Source organism: Dreissena polymorpha, chromosome 2 (assembly GCF_020536995.1).
Source record: "Dreissena polymorpha isolate Duluth1 chromosome 2, UMN_Dpol_1.0, whole genome shotgun sequence".
Taxonomy (NCBI): domain Eukaryota; kingdom Metazoa; phylum Mollusca; class Bivalvia; order Myida; family Dreissenidae; genus Dreissena; species Dreissena polymorpha.
In genome coordinates, this window is record NC_068356.1 from 3,596,184 (window position 1) to 3,613,882 (window position 17,699).

Here is a 17,699-nt window from a genome sequence, read left to right on the forward strand (position 1 = left end):
CAAACAAAATCACTTGAAGAAAAATTGAACGTCATTTGGGATTATAGATGTTTAAAAAAAATCTTTTCATTTCATGTTTTTTATGCCCTTGAAGGAGGGTATATAGTGATCGCACTGTCTGTCCGTCTGTCTGTCTGTCTTTCTGTCACACTTTGCGTTTAGGTTTTGAAAAATGCTCATAACTTCTATGTCACTTCAGATGTAACCTTCATACTTGGTATGCATGTGTATATTGACTAGGCCTTTCCATACACACACAAATTTTGACTCCTTTGACCTTGACCTTGAAATTAGGGTCTGCGTTTAAGTTTCAAAATCTGCATTTAGGTTTAAAAAAATGCTCATAACTTTTGTGTCCCTTCAGATGTAACCTTCATATTTGGTATGCATGTGTATGCATGTGCGTTTTTTGGGGGCATATGTCATCCTATGGAGACAGCTCTTGTTTGTACAATACAAATTTTATTAAAAGTTATAAAGGAACCAAAGACATTAATTGAATGCAGAGTAATAACAATAATTCAATAAATTGTTTTACATTAATGTCACTGACTGTATTGAAAGGGCCTGATAAACAGACATGTAAAGGTATTTTGTGTTGCAAAAATGTCGCAACAACTTATTTTTGACCCAGTCAAACCCCTGTTAGAAATGAAACCTTAAAAACTTGAATCTAGTAATAAAGGTCTTAAATCAAATTTAACTTTCTAAGTGACTACAAACACTTAAAATATGTATCTAAGTTGTAAAGGGTTAAAGCTTGGGTCATTGTCTTTGAACGATCAAGGCAAAGAATAATGGTTTAAAACGGTGTGATGACCAGCCTTACCTAATAATCAAACTTAGTCATTTCAAGGAGTAATTTGATTTCAGGCATTACTGGACAAACAGAATGAGAAACTGCAATCTAACCGAGACAGGGTGGTGTCCATGCAGGGTGGGATGAAGTTCAACCATCCGGTGGAAAGTGTTCCCAGAGTGAATGCTGTGCAGCGACAAGGTATGGAGAAATTCGTGATGTTTAATGTAAATAATTGTTTAACTTTCCATTTTTTCTTAATTTTCACCGTATGACTCACAGAGTTTTTATATGGTGAAAGGTGGGAAGTATCGCTAAAAAACAAATACAGACTTTTGTGGTGTTTTATGTTTATAGTAATACACTTGTATTTGTTTAAAAGTTTTGGGATGTGTGGTTTGAGAAAAGACATGTGTGCATGTCACATTCTAGAGACATGTTACAGCATATTTTTTACAATTTTTTTTCATTAAAAAAGAAAATATCACTGCTGGGAATGATCTTTCCCCCTTGTTTAGCAGAAAATATTGGGTTTCACATGGACAAAATTATCTTAAGTTTTACATCTTAATACATTAACATTTAACTGAGGAGCTTAACCCATACTGGCACAGATACTGTTTTTATGCCCCTGGTAGGGTGGCATATAGCAGTTGAACTGTCTGTCTGTCCGTCTGAAAACTTTAAAATTACCCATAACTTTTGCAATATTGAAGATAGCAACTTGATATTTGGCATGCATGTGTATCTCATGGAGCTGCACATTTTGAAAGGTCATGGTCAAGGTCATCCTTCAATGTCAAAGGTCAAATATATCGCTTCAAAGCGGCGCAACAAGGGGCATTGTGTTTCTGACAAACACATCTCTTGTTTTCTAAAGTTTTCACATCTTAATATGTTGAATTTAAATGAGGAGCTTTACCCATACTGGCACAGATGTTTTTAAAAATTTCACCACAAAGCATTAAACACATAATCATATTTTTTCAGGTGGGAATGAGGTAGTAAAATTTGACCAGTATGATAAGTATGTTGGCCTGAGGAAGACGGTTCCTGTATCAGACGATGTTTGCAGATGGATCAACACACCTAGCAAGGAACCAGATATTAATGTAATTGATTGATCAGAGATAAATCAGAGATTCTATTACAATTATGCAGTAAAGGTGGATCTTGCAGAATAATCATGGACGTCAGTCGGTCTGTCTGGCCATAGGCACAAACTTTTTCAAATGCGTTCTCCTTTACTTTTCAACATGCAGCATTCAAAATGGCAGGCATTCTTTGTTATGAAATAAAGCAGTGCATGTGAGATTTTTGTTATCCTACTGTAAACAGTTTAAAAGTATCTGATTTAGCCATCGACATCCTAAGATTCCTTAAAGTTAAACGTCATGCTTCATAATAGGTCATGTGGCTTAGGGGGCTATCCTTCTAGTTATGTATATGGGTTTAAAGAGATTTACAGTAAAAAATGCATATAGAAAATAATCAATTTAACTTAAACATACGATAACGATACTAAATGAATGGACCATCTTCCCACAGGTTGTAATTGCAACATGGGTTTGATTGGAGCTATATGCTGATACGGGCAATTCTCTCTATAGAGGTTGATCACAGTGATTTGATATTAGTGCAATCATAGGCATCCCATTAAGTTTGTGTTGACAATAACAATGAAAGAGTTTATCAATAATAATGAAGTAATGTGTTTGTACTTAGGTAGTATGCTTTAATTTGTAGCATTTGGATGTATAAAACACACAATCATCATATCTTGTCATAAGGTTTATATTTCAATACCTGTTTGTTTGTTTCTGTAAAGATGGAGAAAGTTGTAGACTCGCTTCCATTTGACAATCCTGATGGCGGTGCCTGGAAACAAGGGTGGACTGTAACCTATCCAGCAAATCAGTGGCATGCAACCAATAAGCTGAAAGTGTTTGTGGTGCCTCACTCTCATACTGACCCTGGTAAGTGGAAAAAATCAACTTTTCCTTGATTGTCATCATGATTACTAAACTCATAATCATTATCAACATTGTCATCACGACCACACATCAACCACCATCCTAATCATCACAACCATCTCTATGACTAGCAATAACAAATCCAACTACAGATGCATCAATCATCATCATAATAATAAGCATCAATATCATCATCACAATTACCACTTTTACAATTATCATCATATTTTATCACCAACACACACTCTTGGTATAAAATGTAATGTCATCAAATCTTAATAAACGTCTCTGTTTCCCCGCAGGATGGGTGAAGACGTTTGACAGTTACTTCACTCAACAGACTCGTCATATACTTAACAACATGCTGGACAAGCTGGAGCAGTACCCCACCATGAAATTCATATACGCAGAGATCTCATTCTTCCATTTGTGGTGGAACGAACTGGACGATGGCAAGAAAAGCCGTGTGAGGAAGTATGTAAATGTGTTGCTTGTTAATAGAGTTTATGAACAAAGAGTATGCTATGTGTTCGGGGGAATCTTAAAAAAAATGTGTTTGCCATTGCCTACCAAGTACCAAGAGTTATTGAAAATGGGTAGGTAGGTAAGCAAATTTTATTTTTAAAGATATTTGATTGTTATAATTGGCTATTTTTTTAAAGCAGTGTCTGTAATACACATGCATGTTCAGAAACGTTGCAGGGATAATGCTCGGATGATCCTCTTTCAAAGTTGTTAAAATCGTTTTGTTTTGCTGCACATGTGTATCGCCAGAGCCACATTGTAAACAGAAAATTTAAAAAAAACTTGAAATTTCTTCTGAAACCCCAAGGTTTAGAGGTAAACTTAAAATTACATGTGAATATTTCAGACTGGTAAATGTGATATTTTCCGCACACTGCTGATCTATTGCAGACTGGTTCATGATGGAAGATTTGAGATTGTCACAGGAGGCTGGGTGATGAATGATGAGGCTAATGCACACTATTTTGCAATGCTGGATCAACTTTTAGAAGGGCATCAGTGGCTGGAGGGGACATTAGGTAGGATTTGAAAGGAAATTTGTCTGTTATTATGGCTATCATAAAATGTAAGGGAACATTAGGTTTGAATGAAGAGGCACTTTTTATGCTTACTATTTTAGTAGGTTGCACTATTAGTAATGACGTTTAGAACATGTAAGTATGGGTACATTTTTTGTACTACGATGGATATAGAATTGGCTTTGTTGGTCTGTCATTCCGTCAGTCTGTCCGTCTGTCAGTAACAAAACTTTTCATAGCTATATATCAGAAACTGTATAAGATATCAACATGAAACTTAATGGGTGTAAAGATATCAATGAGGAAAAATTCCATGCACATGAACTATAACCCTACACTTTCTTAAATAAGAGTTATTGTCCTTTGTTTTTTTTATGATGTAACTTTTCAGTGCTTTATCTCAGAAACCATACAATACTACAAAATGAAACTTCATGGGTGTATTGCTATCAATGAGGAGAAGTGCAGTGCACAAGAGCCATAAACCTACACTTTCTTAAATAAGAGTTATTTAACTTGTTGTTTTTGTATTGTGGAACTTTTCAAGACCATATCTCAGATAGGCTACAAGATTTCAATATGAAACTGCATGGGTGTATATATATCAATGAGGAGAATAGCAACGAATAACAACAATTACCCTACACTTTAAATATTTTTTTAGGATTATACTTAGGGATTTGCATACATTCTTCAACAAACTTCATTTGGCGGGGAAAATCAATTCAATGAGTTCGCTTGTTTCTCCTGTGTTTGTGATAATTGTGGGAAAAAAGAGTCAAAAATCATATTTCTTATACTTGGATAGTCAAATTGTCAAAATGCGAGTAAAAGGAAAGCTCATAATCTTATTAAGAGCCCTGCTGATAATTTCCTCTCCTGTAATTCCAGGTGTGAAGCCAACTGCTGGATGGGCCATTGATCCGTTTGGTTACACCCCCACCATGGCTTACCTCCTGCGTAGATCAGGCTTCAACAGCATGCTGATCCAGCGCGTTCACTATGCCTTGAAGAAACACCTCGCTAAAAACAGACAGCTGGAGTTTATGTGGAGGCAGTCTTGGGGTTAGTCGATACATTGACCCATTCATGTTGTTAAATAAAAATTGAATATGGGTAGGTCATGATAGTTATGTCAAAGACCTAATTTAGTATTTTTATGCCCACCTTCGAAGAAGAGGGGGTATATTGCTTTGCACATGTCGGTCGCTCTGTCGGTCAGTCGGTCCGTCCACCAGGTGGTTTCCGGATGATAACTCAAAAACGCTTAGGCCTAGGATCATGAAATTTCATAGGTACATTGATCATGACTCGCAGATGACCCCTATTGATTTTGAGGTCACTAGGTCAAAGGTCAAGGTCACCATTGACCCGAAATAGTAAAATGGTTTCTGGATGATAACTCAAGAACGCTTATGCCTAGGATCATGAAACTTCATAGGTAGATTGAGCATGACTTGCAGATGACCCCTATTGATTTTCAGGTCACTATGTCCAAGGTCACGGTGACCCGAAATAGTAAAATAGCTTCCGGATGATAACTCAAGAACGCTTATGCCTAGGATCATGAAACTTCATAGGTAGATTGATAATGACTGGCAGATGACCCCTATTGATATTCAAGTCACTAGGTCAAAGGTCAAGGTCACGGTGACCCGAAATAGTAAAATGGTTCCGGATGATAACTCAAGAATGCTTATGGCTAGGATCATGAAACTTCATAGGTACATTGGTTACCTAGGTTATGTCAGAATTTATAAGTGGTTTATCCACAGAATTTATAAGTGGTTTATCCACAGAGTCTCTGTATCTTTAACAAGAAATTTCTTGGAGAACAAATCTTGTTTAAAAAAGACATGTTGAGATTATGATTTGGATTTGTGCTATTCATATATCATATTTTTTATCCTTTTATCAGATGAAAACCGATAGTATAACAACGATCGTATAAACTTTAGCTTTATACTATCGCTATTTTTAGATCAGATTTGGGTTTTTCCAAAAATAGGAGAATATGTTTTTGTTCAACTACGGGAAGATAAAATCGTCAAAAATGCGATATTTTATCAGGTTTTTTTTTTAGAAAAAGGGGAAGACGCTGGACGCTGGGTAAAAGGGGAAAATCGAGCGCGAAAGAGATATATTTGGGGAAAAAATAAAAACTGTTCATTTCAATGTCTATAACTCGCCTACAGACTTCAGGGTTTTTTTTAGAAAAAGAGGCATGTCTCTGACCTTTTTGTTCTTAAACACATGAACAAGTATGATATTAAAGTCAAAGTCCTAAATGAAGTTGCAGGGGTAGATCTAATAATGGGAAATGTTTTTAATTGGGACCGGGGAACGATTTCAATATTGTGATTTCAATTTCATGATGAATGGGTTGACGATCTAGATCTGCTACAGTATTGGAAGGGAAAGGTGCGGCAGCTGCCGATTGTCTACTTTCACTTTCACAATAATCCGACAGTATTAATCGATGTTGATTACATGTACCTCCGAATCCTGCTGGGTTTCAACGGTTTTTGATGATTTATTCTTAAAAAATGCGTCAACGCAATTAATATTTTCCGAGTCCGAACGTTTTATTTTGTTCGTGTATGAACGCCAATTGTGAGACTTTTTTTCTGTTTTAACGTTTATACCCATCTTGGCTTTCACATAACCCGGATGAAAACTCGACTGGTTTCCGGTAATTAATTGACGAATCACCCTTCTCGCGCAAGACCGGAATCCAATAAAATAGTCACATGATTAATACGATTAGTTGCCCGGTTTCCATGACGTAATTTAAGAGCTATATATAGAATCACTGGGATTCCCAGATTTTAGTGTTCGTCGGGAGAGAGAGAGAGAGAGAGAGAGAGAGAGAGAGAGAGAGAATGAGAGAGAGAGAGAGAATGAGAGAGAGAGAGAGAGAGAGAGAGAGAGAGAGAGAGAGAGAGAGAGAGAGAGAGAGAGAGAGAGAGAGAGAGAGAGAGAGAGAATCGGAGAGAGAGAGGACAGACAGACAGACAGACAGACAGACCGTTGTACACGGTACAAATAGGATACGTGTCGACTTCCCAAACGAAAGAAAAAAACATTTCTTTGAGGGTAAAATATTATATTTTGGTGAAAAATTATATTTTTGGAGGGGAAATGGTAGTTTTAGGGGAAAAATTCTGGTAGGGGAAGACGCGGCGTCACTTTCTTAGTAAAAAAAAACCCTGTTTATAATTTGGAAAACGGGAGGAAATGATAGGATAGCAAGTCTCACACTAACATGGTTCTAAGCCTCGCATGATAAACTTGATCTTAATTCCAAAACTCACATAATATTCTCTATGTATTGCTGCAAGAATGCTAAAACTGTCTGAACATTTTTTTACTCTACAGACCATGAGGGCAGTACAGACATGCTTTGCCACGTAATGCCGTTCTACTCGTACGACATCCCCCACACATGTGGACCAGAACCTGCAGTCTGCTGTCAGTTTGACTTCCGGAGACTTCCAGGCAGCTCGTATTCCTGCCCCTGGAAAAAAGAACCTCAGGCCATCACGGACCAGAATGTGGAGGAAAGGTATCTCAACTATGCGGTCAAAGTCAGTATTGCTTAAAATATATAATGAGGTTTCAGCTCAATAATATTATGTTGGGATATAATTGTTGCTCTGAAACTATGTGTGTATGTAGTAGCTTGTATGCATAACTGGCTTATGTTTTTTGGGGGGGTTATTCTTAAAAGGAGTCTGTTGTACAGTTTTTTACAATAACAGTAGCAGGGTTCCAGATAAGATTTACAAATAAAAAATTTGTTTCCACTAACACTGACAATTGTTTTACTTTTAAACGATTCCCCGTTTTGATATTAGAATATGCACCATTATTTATGATTATCTTTACTTAATCTAGCAAACATGATCCAATGAAGCAAAAAATATTGCAAAATTTATAAGTAACTAGGTGAATATGATCAAATTTAACAAACATGAGTGAAAGATAAACTGGAAATAAAAAAAAAAGATTAGGATCAGCAAACAAAATTAGGGTAAAGAGGGTTAATGAAAATAAACAACATTTGTGTTTGTTATATACCAGCTGATCTTTTTTATCAAGAAGCATTTTACCACCGACCTACATAAAAATTTCAAAGACACAAATACCCCTCTTATCTAGATTTTGTGTCATTTTGCGTTTTTTTCAGAACTAAAATGATTATCGACCAATGGAAAAAGAAGGCTACACTCTACCGTAGTAATTCTGTGTTTGTTCCGCTTGGAGATGATTTCCGCTACGACAAGCCAGATGAATGGGACCACCAGTTTGTGAATTATGACAAAATATTTAAGTATCTGAAGGAACATCAAGAGTTGGGGGTCGAGGTAAGAGAGTTGAACAATTTCTTAATCATATGCATGTCTTCCCCACTCAAACCGATCCCGCAATAAAGTAGAGAGGGATGTCTACTAGATTCATGGAGTAACCATGAATGTCTCTTTGTCTGTCTGTTGAAACAAAGCTGTTAGAACAAGTTCTTCTATATTTGAGTCGTGTTCTGAGAAAACTGGGCAAAATGCATGTGCTTAAAGTGTCATCCCAGATTGGCCTGTACAGTCTGCACAGGCTAATCAGGGACGATACTTTTGGCCTAAATTGGATTTTTGCTAGAAGAGACTTCATTTAAACGAACAAAAAAAATGTAATAAAATTGGAAAGTGTTGTCCCTGATTAGCCTGTGCAGACTTCACAGGCTAATCTGGGACGACACTTTACGCACATGCATTATGCCCAGTTTTCCCAGAACACGACTCATATAAGAATACAACTTTACTGCCATATCATGTAAAGTTGTGGATGTGGATTTTTTTCCTTATTCAAATTTATCAAAAGTTATGCCGCTTGTTAACATGTTACTACATGCTTCCTAAAATTTCGTGAGGCGGCAGGGTTTATTTCTGCTTACTGTATCAAGCTCTGATTTGTTTGTAGTTCCAAGGGTTGCTAATTAAAGGACAGTTTGTGGAATTATAACAAGATATTTGAGAAAATATATATCAGAAAATACAGAAAAGTAAAAGTAATAAAAAAAAACAACTTATGAAACAATAATGTATAAATCTTAATATTAACAAAATACTTTCTTATTTTGTATTATCTATTTGCATATTAAGGGAAATGCCATTAAAAAAAACTTAAGGATGTTCGATCGTTCCCACTTTACGGTAATTGATTCACTATATCGTGCAAATTAAAAACCTTTATATATTTTCACGGTTTCAAAATATTAGGTTGGAATAAACGAGTGTAAATTCTAGTTTTACTGTTTTGATTATGCGCCTTTAAATTTTCGGCATTTACATATTTTCGAGATTTACTGCATTAAAACCAAGCGTTCGATTGCTTGACGTCACTTCGTGATCGACATCGATGAAACGCATGCTTACGCTGTAGATGTTATTTTCTGTGCAAATACAAGCGTCTATTGATAACGAAACGATAATTTGTCAACAATGAGAATCAGATACTTGGCTTAATAATTTTCATTTAAAATGTCTAATTTGGATATAATTCGGAATACAAAACGAAACTTAAAAGGTATTGAAAGCAACAACGTTCAAAAGAACAATGTGGATTTCAATAGAAAGCCCACTATTTCCACCGACAATCAGGATTTCCGGTATGACCACTGTTATTTTGACGATTTTTCTATCGGTTCGTCGGTAAGCGTGACCACATGTGACAACAGCGATGATAGTTGGATATAAATTGGAAGACGTGTCGTTGAACTCGACACATTGACCGAATCGCTTTTAGCATGCAGTGCTTGTCAAGTGCCCATGAATTTACTTAACACTGTAGAAAGCAGGGATTTCGGACAGGCATGTGTTTTGGACATACAGTTTAGCAATTGTGGTGCAGTAAATAATGTGGCTACTGGACGGAAACATGGCAGAGTTTATGACATGATCACAAAGCTTGCATTTGGGTAAGACTTCTTTGTCTTTTTGGTACATTGGTGCATTATATCATGATTTATTGTCTAAATTACTGATACTTTTGAATACATTCAGATAGTTATCTCTAAGTAATTCGCGTGTAGTCTACATGCATACATTTTTTATATTGTACTTGCTATATTTTTCCTTCATATTTTGTCTGATTTACTGCCAGTAAACACAATTACAGTAGAATGTGAATGGTTGTCCTTAGTTAAACATGTATATTTTAAAGTGACATAAGTTTATTTTCTTCCTGCAGTCCTAGTTATTAATACCGGTAATAAATATGAAATTTTACAAGTTTACAAAACATAAATATTCTCAATTTGTCAAATACGTATTGGTTTTGAAATTAAAGGGCTTGAATTAATTCTTATTTGTGTGTATGTAGATCACTAGGTCTTATAAAATGTTGTAACTTTTGTAAATTAGTGACATTATTTCATATTATTTTATTCCGCATAAGCATATTCTAGCATTGTGCATTGTCAACTGTTCTGTCATTTACTGCAATCTGTTTCAGGTAAATCAAAAACTGGGTGTTTCACCTGGGACTTTCACATCGAAACTGGCCCTTCTCCATGACCTTCAGCACAAAAAAGAAAGGCTAAAGCTGTTACTCGTGCAGCAAAACAGTGACGCATAAGACTAAAAACTCGAACGGTATTTTTAATTATGGGCATTTTATATTTAAAACACAGTATTCTTCATTTGTATGCCCCCAATTGGCGACATAGTTTTCGCACTGTCCGTGGGTCGGTCAGTCCCTCACACTTGTCGTGCCTTCTCTCTAATTCAAGTAGTTTTCATCCGATCTTCACCAAACTGGGTTTCTTACAATTGTATGGATTATTTTTTTATATAGTTACAAAGTTGGAGTTTGGGGCATCCGTGTCGTGTGGACACATTTCTTGTTGTAGATTGTATCAATAGATCCATCAATTATATATGCAAAGTAGTAGTAACATTTAAAAGCATATGCTAATGTTTGTAAATTGATTATTGTAAAAGCATTAATGTGCTGTGTAATCATTTCTTTAAATAAAAATCGGAGATAACCCATGAAGGTGCAAGCAAATGTTCCAATTTGAAATTCTGTTTTTCTGTTCAGGCATTCAAAGGAAAGTGCAAGAAGTACGAGTGGGACCAACATACAGTTCAAACATAGAGGACCAAGACGTTGAAGTTACAACTATACCCCCACCTATACCCAAGCCTGGTCAAGCAGGGCTAGACACTACTGGGAAGGAATTTGTTTTCTTTGATTTGGAAACAAGAGGGTTAGGTAAAGTTTATTTTTAACATATTCCTTATTCACAGTGTTGCACATACAGAAGTTTATCTTGGTCCAATTCAGGTATTTAGGTACTCTAAATCTCCAAAGTTGAACTTCTATTAAAAAATATACATATTTACTTACATGTATAACATAATTCAACCTGCTACTGCTGAGTAACTCAATGTGTCAGAGATATCGTGTGAATTGTTGGTCAACCTAGCATATGATTGAATTGCAACAAGAGTTATGTTCAGACTAATTTCTCATTTTGCTTTCATATAATACATCATTCTTAATCTTTATTGATAAAATGATAGTAAATACCACTTAGATGATGCAATGTTACATTACCCACAACTGGCTTTAGTATATTATTGTGCATCATTTAAGAATTTAAACACTCTTCTCTTCGCTTCTTCAGATTTATGAATACATAAGATCATTAGATGCCAACAACTTACTTTGATATATCCATGAATGGAAGAAAAGAGCGTTTCAATTTTCATAATAACAGTTATTATGCCCCCCTTGGAAGAGAGAGTTAATATTGTTTTGCTGGATGTTTGTCTGTGGGTAGATCATTAAGTTTCGGATCAATAATTTGTCAACTTTTTCACTGATTGGCTTTTTACTCTCCATGTGCATAGGGATTGAACAGTATATAACCCCCATTTAAATTATGGTCACTTAGTCAAAAGTCACAATAAGTGTGAAAATTGTTTCCGATCAATAACCCTTCAACTGAAAATTCTCTTAAACCACAATGCATAGAGAATGAATGTGAAGGAACCTCTTCTACGATTGTTCACATTAAGCTTCAAAAAAAGTCCTGTCCTGGTGGGGGGCAATGTTTTTCCCTTTTATATTTATTGTAAACACTTCAAATGTATTTTAAGAAGTTTACATTGTACTTGGGGGAGCGACCCAGGGCTCTGTGATTAACGGGGCTAAAATGGATTTTGTGCAATTTCTATTTAAAATTTTTGTTTTGTTTTTTCAGAGCACACTTCTCACATAATTCAGATAGCTGCAGTGCATTCAACTGGTCAATTTTCAACATATGTGATGCATGAGAAGAAGATTTCCTTGCAAGCGTCAGAAATAACTGGAGTGACAGTTGTTAGCGACTCTATGCTTGTCAAGAGACAAACAGTAACAGCTGTCCCCATCAAATCTGCATTGACAAGTTTTATAACATTCTTACAGAAATGTTCACCAATTATTTTAGTTGGGCATAATATAGAGTCTTTTGATTGTAAAGTGTTGCTCCGTGCTATCCATACTTGTTGAAAAATGTTTGAGTTTCAGCAAAATATTTGTGGCTTTTTAGATACTTAAAAATGTTAAAGGAAATATTACCAAATATGAAATCATATAAGCGGGAACGTTTAGTAAAAGACGTCATTGGTGAATTATACATGGCACATGGCGCTATACAGGATATTTTAGCTTTACAAAAGTTAATGAACTCTGTTCCTCTTGACCAAAAATTGTTAACAAATATTCATTCAGCTTTTACCGAGCCGTGTTTACATACAATGTGTAACTAAATGTTGCTTCCAACATCAAATCTTTACAAACCATAATTGATACAAAATTTATAAGTCAAGGTGTTGCAAGGAAAGTTGCAGGAAGTGGATTTCAACTTAAACATTTGAGTCCTGTATCAAAATGAAACGGACTGAGTGGTTTGAGGAGCCCCCTGTCAGAGGTTACAAACGGACAAATCAGAGTAACAAAATCAAAGAAAATAATATGTACAATAGCGAGTTATTTGTTGCCTGACATCTAACCAATTGTAATTTGCATCTTGTATATAGATAAGCTATGAAATCTAATAGCTGTTACATAATTGTTTTTCCTTCTCGATGACGAACATAGTTGTGATTCTTATGTCAGTTGTATTTCTCATGTTTCACCTTAGTTGTAAGATATTTTTGGCAGTGCATTAAACCACAGATGGTGTGTGAAACATAATTGCCCAGCTTATTGTATTCTTTGTTGTTTTAAGCTTCACTGGCCAAAGGCCAGCGGGGCTTATGTTATGATTCTGTGTCCGTCGTGCGTGCGTGCCTGAACGTTTCCTTTAAACATCTTCTTCTCCTAAACTACTGGTCCAATTGTGATGAAATTTCTCAGGAATGTTCCTCTTTCAACGTTGTTCAAATTATGCCCCTGGGGTCAAATTTGACCCTGCCCCGGGGTCACAAAATTGAACATATGCTTATATAGGGTCTATTTTGTGAAAACTTCACATATTTTTTCGTCCATAACCATTGGGCCTTGGGCTTCCAAATTTGGTATGTAGTGGCATCTTATAGTCCTCTACCAAGTTTGTTCAAATTATGCCCCTAGGGTCAAGTTTGACCCTGCCCTGAGGTTCACAAAATTGAACATATGCTTATATTAGGCATTTTTTCTGAAAACTTTAAAAATCTTCTTGTTCATATTAGTATGGCATAGGGCTACCAAATTTGGTATGTAGTGACATGTAATAGTTCTCTACCAAGTTTGTTCAAATTATGCCCCTTGGGTTAAATTTGAAACTGCCCCGGGGGTTACAAAACTGAACATATGCTTATAAAGTGCTTAATTTGTGAAAACTTAAAAAAAAAATTGTCCATATCTATTGGGCCTAGGGCTACCAAATTTGGTATGTAGTGACATCTTATAAACCTCTACCAAATTTGTTCAAATAATGCCACTGGGGTCAACTTTGACCCTGCCGCGGGGGGTCACAAAATTTAATAAACGCTTATAAAGCGCCTATTTTGTGAAATCTTAAAAAATCTTGTCGAAAACCATTCTGACTATGGCTACCAAATTTGGTATGCAGGAACATCTTATAGTCATCTACCAAGTTTGTTACTTTGGGTCAAATTTGACCCTGACCCGCGGGTCACAAAATTGAACATTATATACGCTTGTATCTTGCTTATTTTGTGAAAACTTTAAAAATATTCTTGTCCTTAACTCTACATCTAAGACTTAGGGCCACCACATTTTGTATGGAGTGAGATATAGTAGTCCTCTACAAAGTTTGCTCAAATTATGCCCCTGGGGTTAAATTTGACCAAGCCCAGGTGGTCACAAAATTGTACATGTGCTTAAATAGGGCCTATATTTAAGTATCTGCACATGCGGAGAATATTTGTTTCAGTCTTTTTTTCAGCAGTGGAGCGATACAGGGCCATCATGGCCTCTTGTCTTTAAATACACATCACACAGTTCTAAAAATAATTTTAAAATACCTAATACATATGTTCAATTTACAACCAACAACATGGGTAACAGGTGGGTGGGGTAATTTAAGATGTTTATATGAACATCAACATTGTTTTTTCAGTTGTTACATCTGAAATATTTTCATAACAATATACATTATAAATATTTCTACGTGTATCACATTTCAGTTGATAATTTGATTGTTATGGAGCAGTTATTATATAGATATGTTTTAATTACTATTACAATGTTAGTCATTGTATTTTTGAAATTAAGTCCATATTAAAATGTCTATAGCAAAAAAAAATCCACGGTGACCTATCAATTTCTTTACTTCATTTTCATGCTTAGCTAGTTTCCTTTAATTATTGAGAACTTCAAATGAATATGAATATTACATCAACAGAAATATGTATCTGTATTGCATGTTATCTATTTTGAACTGTGCAATAAAAAATTCAAAACAAACAAAAAACTATTCATACTTATTTCTCATTATTTTTTACGATTTCCATAATTTTTGGTTTTAAAACTGTTCACTATGATAATACACATGTTACAGTTGCTAATCTAATGCAATCTCAATACTATTATGCCATTTTAAATGTATTACACAAAAACATTTTACCGTACCCCCAAATTTATGCCCCGCAAAAATGACCTTTTTTCAAACGCACATGGCATTTAAAAACCTTCGTTATCTCAAAATTATTCACGGTGACCTCTCTTTTTTATTTTATATTAATTTCAGATACAGATTCATTAATCACCATACAAAAAATTATAGCATTCCGGATATTTTGAAAATTATCACAAAACGATCGAACATCCTTAATAAACTGAAAACTGCTTGGTGTAGATGGGTTTCACTAAACTAGTATATGGCTTGTTTCCAGTGAGTATTAAGGGGAAGTAATTTACTCACCTTTCCCATTTCAGGCCCAGTTCGGTACCCTGTCAGACTACTTCAAGTCCATCTACGAGCAGTTCAAGGTCAAGCCTGGCCAAGCGCCCACTGAGTTCCCGACCTTGAGTGGAGACTTTTACACATACGCTGACAAGGACGACCACTACTGGTCAGGGTACTTCACCTCAAGACCTTTCCAGAAGAATCTGGATAGAGTCATGGAAAGTCATCTTAGGTAGGCAATCTCTTTGTAATCATTGTCATCATCATCATCGAATCATCATCTGATCATCTACAGTATTGCATCATAGTAATCATTGTTACTATGCCCCCCCACCCCACCCCCCTCCTCTGAATCTCTTTGTACTTGTCCAAACAACTGTTTTTTGGTTGATTCGTTTGCTGACTAGTAGATAAATAGACCAAGCTTTAGTTTCATATGGAGTTTCATTGTTTGATAAGTTAACAAAATAATACTTTTTTCTCCATAGACCAGTTAGTTTCCCACGGATATCCATAGATGCTAATTGACTTACTATTATTGAAATCAATATGCTTCTTATTCTTTAGGAAAGAAAGGAAAAGGCTTGCATCATGAAAAATATAAATCCCAATACAAAATCTTAATAAGGAGTTAATGCTTAGGATGGTATAAATTATTGTGCTGGTAAGTCTAGAGGGAAGGATAACCCTTGTTGATATTAAGGTCACATGGGCATTCAATATTTACAGAAAATCTCTAATTAATCATCAGCATGGTGACCTATGATTTAAAAGGGTAAACTATGCTTACTTCATCAAAACCCTGAACCAAATGCTTAAAAGAATTACAATAAATTTGTAAATATCAGGGCCGCAGAGATCATATTCTCCATGGCCAACACAATAGCAAAGCGTCAGGCATCAGCAGGCAATTTTCCAGCAACATTGATGATGGACAAGCTGATTCAGGCACGGAGAAACCTTGGGTTGTTTCAACACCATGATGGAATTACTGGGACAGCCAAAGACTTTGTGGTTGTTGACTATGGAAACAGGTGAACAATTCAAATTTATTTTGGCTTGACCACTCTCTTCTCAGAACCTTAAGACTCTTATTTCCTAACCTGTACTGATATGTTTTAAATGTAGCAAATGTAATGGACCCTGATTAAAGACCTATCTACTTTAGAAGTTCAGGGTAATGATCCTTGTTTCTAGACCACTATACCTAAGTACCTAGATCTTCAGAGTAACGGCCTTAGATTTCAGAGCACTCAATATTTAGAACTTCAGATAGATTGCACTATTTCAGAGCATTCTTAAGATTTCAGAGTAATGGCTCTTCATTTAAGACAAATCTTCTGAAGAACTTCTCAATAATGACCTTCATTTCAGTCCACTGTACATAAGGATTTCAGAGGTATGACCTTTGATTTCAGAGAATTCACCTGAGAACCTTAGAAAAATTGCCTCGATTTCAGACTATTCTTCTTATTAGTATTATATTTTCTTGTCATACTATTCAACCTTATTATTTAACCCTATTCAGAGTAATGGTCCATGTTGTCAGACAACTCTGCCTCAGAATTTTAGTCTGTCAATTGAGGACATTGGTTGATACATGTATATCCTGAGTTGAATGACCACTCCTGCTCACGTCAGTTTGTTTGTTTACAGACTGCTGAAATCTCTAAAGGACACAAAGGAAGTGATAAAGGAATGTGCCACCTATTTGTCAATGGACACCAAGACAGCGTACAGTCTGGCATCTGGGGAAAATGAGACACCAATCTTTGATGTGGTAAGATAATTTGTACACTTATTTCTGATTTAACAGCAAATTTATATGTGATTTATTTTCAGTTATTCTGAGCAATAAGGGTTCACCATTTGAGATCTCTCCTGTGCTGTCCGTCATCTGTATGACACCCAAAAGTAGTTTGTTTTTATGCTAGAGACTTATTTGTTTCTAAATTAAAACCATAATTTTTTATTGTGTGTGTTACCATAAGATCTCAGCAGAAGTTGAAATGGACATAAGGGCAGTACATACACTGGAATTTATGCCTTTTGTTTGTCACATTAACTCATATGGTCAGGTTTAGGGGTAACAAATTGCAACATCTTGTATTCTCATATTTTTCAAGGGACACAAGACTATTCACAGGGGAATAGCCTACATGTTTGATGCTTTGATATATCAAATTATAGGTTTGGAAAATTACAAAGATAAGTTTTCTTCTTATTTATAACTTTGCAGATAATCTATTTTTAGGGATTTCACTTTCTGCTTTAACTGGGTTTTATTTTAAAAGAGACTTCTTTTAAACCAAAAATTCCACACTATTATAGTATTATAGTATTCTTAACATGGATTGCATGTGAGATCGTTTTATAGGAAATACACAAAATTTGCCCTTGATCCATAAGGCCATAAGAAATCGTTTACATGTTCATGGAATCTGCCACACCTGAAATTTGCATGCTCTTATTTTTCATTGCGCTGG

At 35.5% G+C, this 17,699-nt stretch overlaps 1 protein-coding gene and 1 long non-coding RNA gene across 3 annotated transcripts in view; both read left to right on the forward strand.

Annotated features, from left to right (window-relative positions):
• The window catches only part of LOC127865646 (alpha-mannosidase 2x-like), a 47,914-nt gene that overhangs the window by 2,907 nt on the left and 27,308 nt on the right, over positions 1 to 17,699 (forward strand). For both annotated transcript variants that reach the window (XM_052405553.1, XM_052405554.1), the window contains exons 4-14: positions 874 to 1,000; positions 1,790 to 1,911; positions 2,628 to 2,775; positions 3,075 to 3,246; positions 3,688 to 3,815; positions 4,707 to 4,880; positions 7,194 to 7,380; positions 8,005 to 8,182; positions 15,243 to 15,445; positions 16,062 to 16,247; positions 16,870 to 16,993. In XM_052405553.1, coding sequence (XP_052261513.1) covers positions 874 to 1,000; positions 1,790 to 1,911; positions 2,628 to 2,775; positions 3,075 to 3,246; positions 3,688 to 3,815; positions 4,707 to 4,880; positions 7,194 to 7,380; positions 8,005 to 8,182; positions 15,243 to 15,445; positions 16,062 to 16,247; positions 16,870 to 16,993 — 1,749 coding nt within the window. The remainder of the gene's footprint in view (positions 1 to 873; positions 1,001 to 1,789; positions 1,912 to 2,627; positions 2,776 to 3,074; positions 3,247 to 3,687; positions 3,816 to 4,706; positions 4,881 to 7,193; positions 7,381 to 8,004; positions 8,183 to 15,242; positions 15,446 to 16,061; positions 16,248 to 16,869; positions 16,994 to 17,699) is intronic.
• On the forward strand, positions 10,395 to 12,458 carry LOC127865648 (uncharacterized). Its single transcript, XR_008042718.1, has 3 exons — positions 10,395 to 10,462; positions 10,911 to 11,084; positions 12,079 to 12,458. It is a non-coding gene; the product is annotated as an uncharacterized LOC127865648 (long non-coding RNA).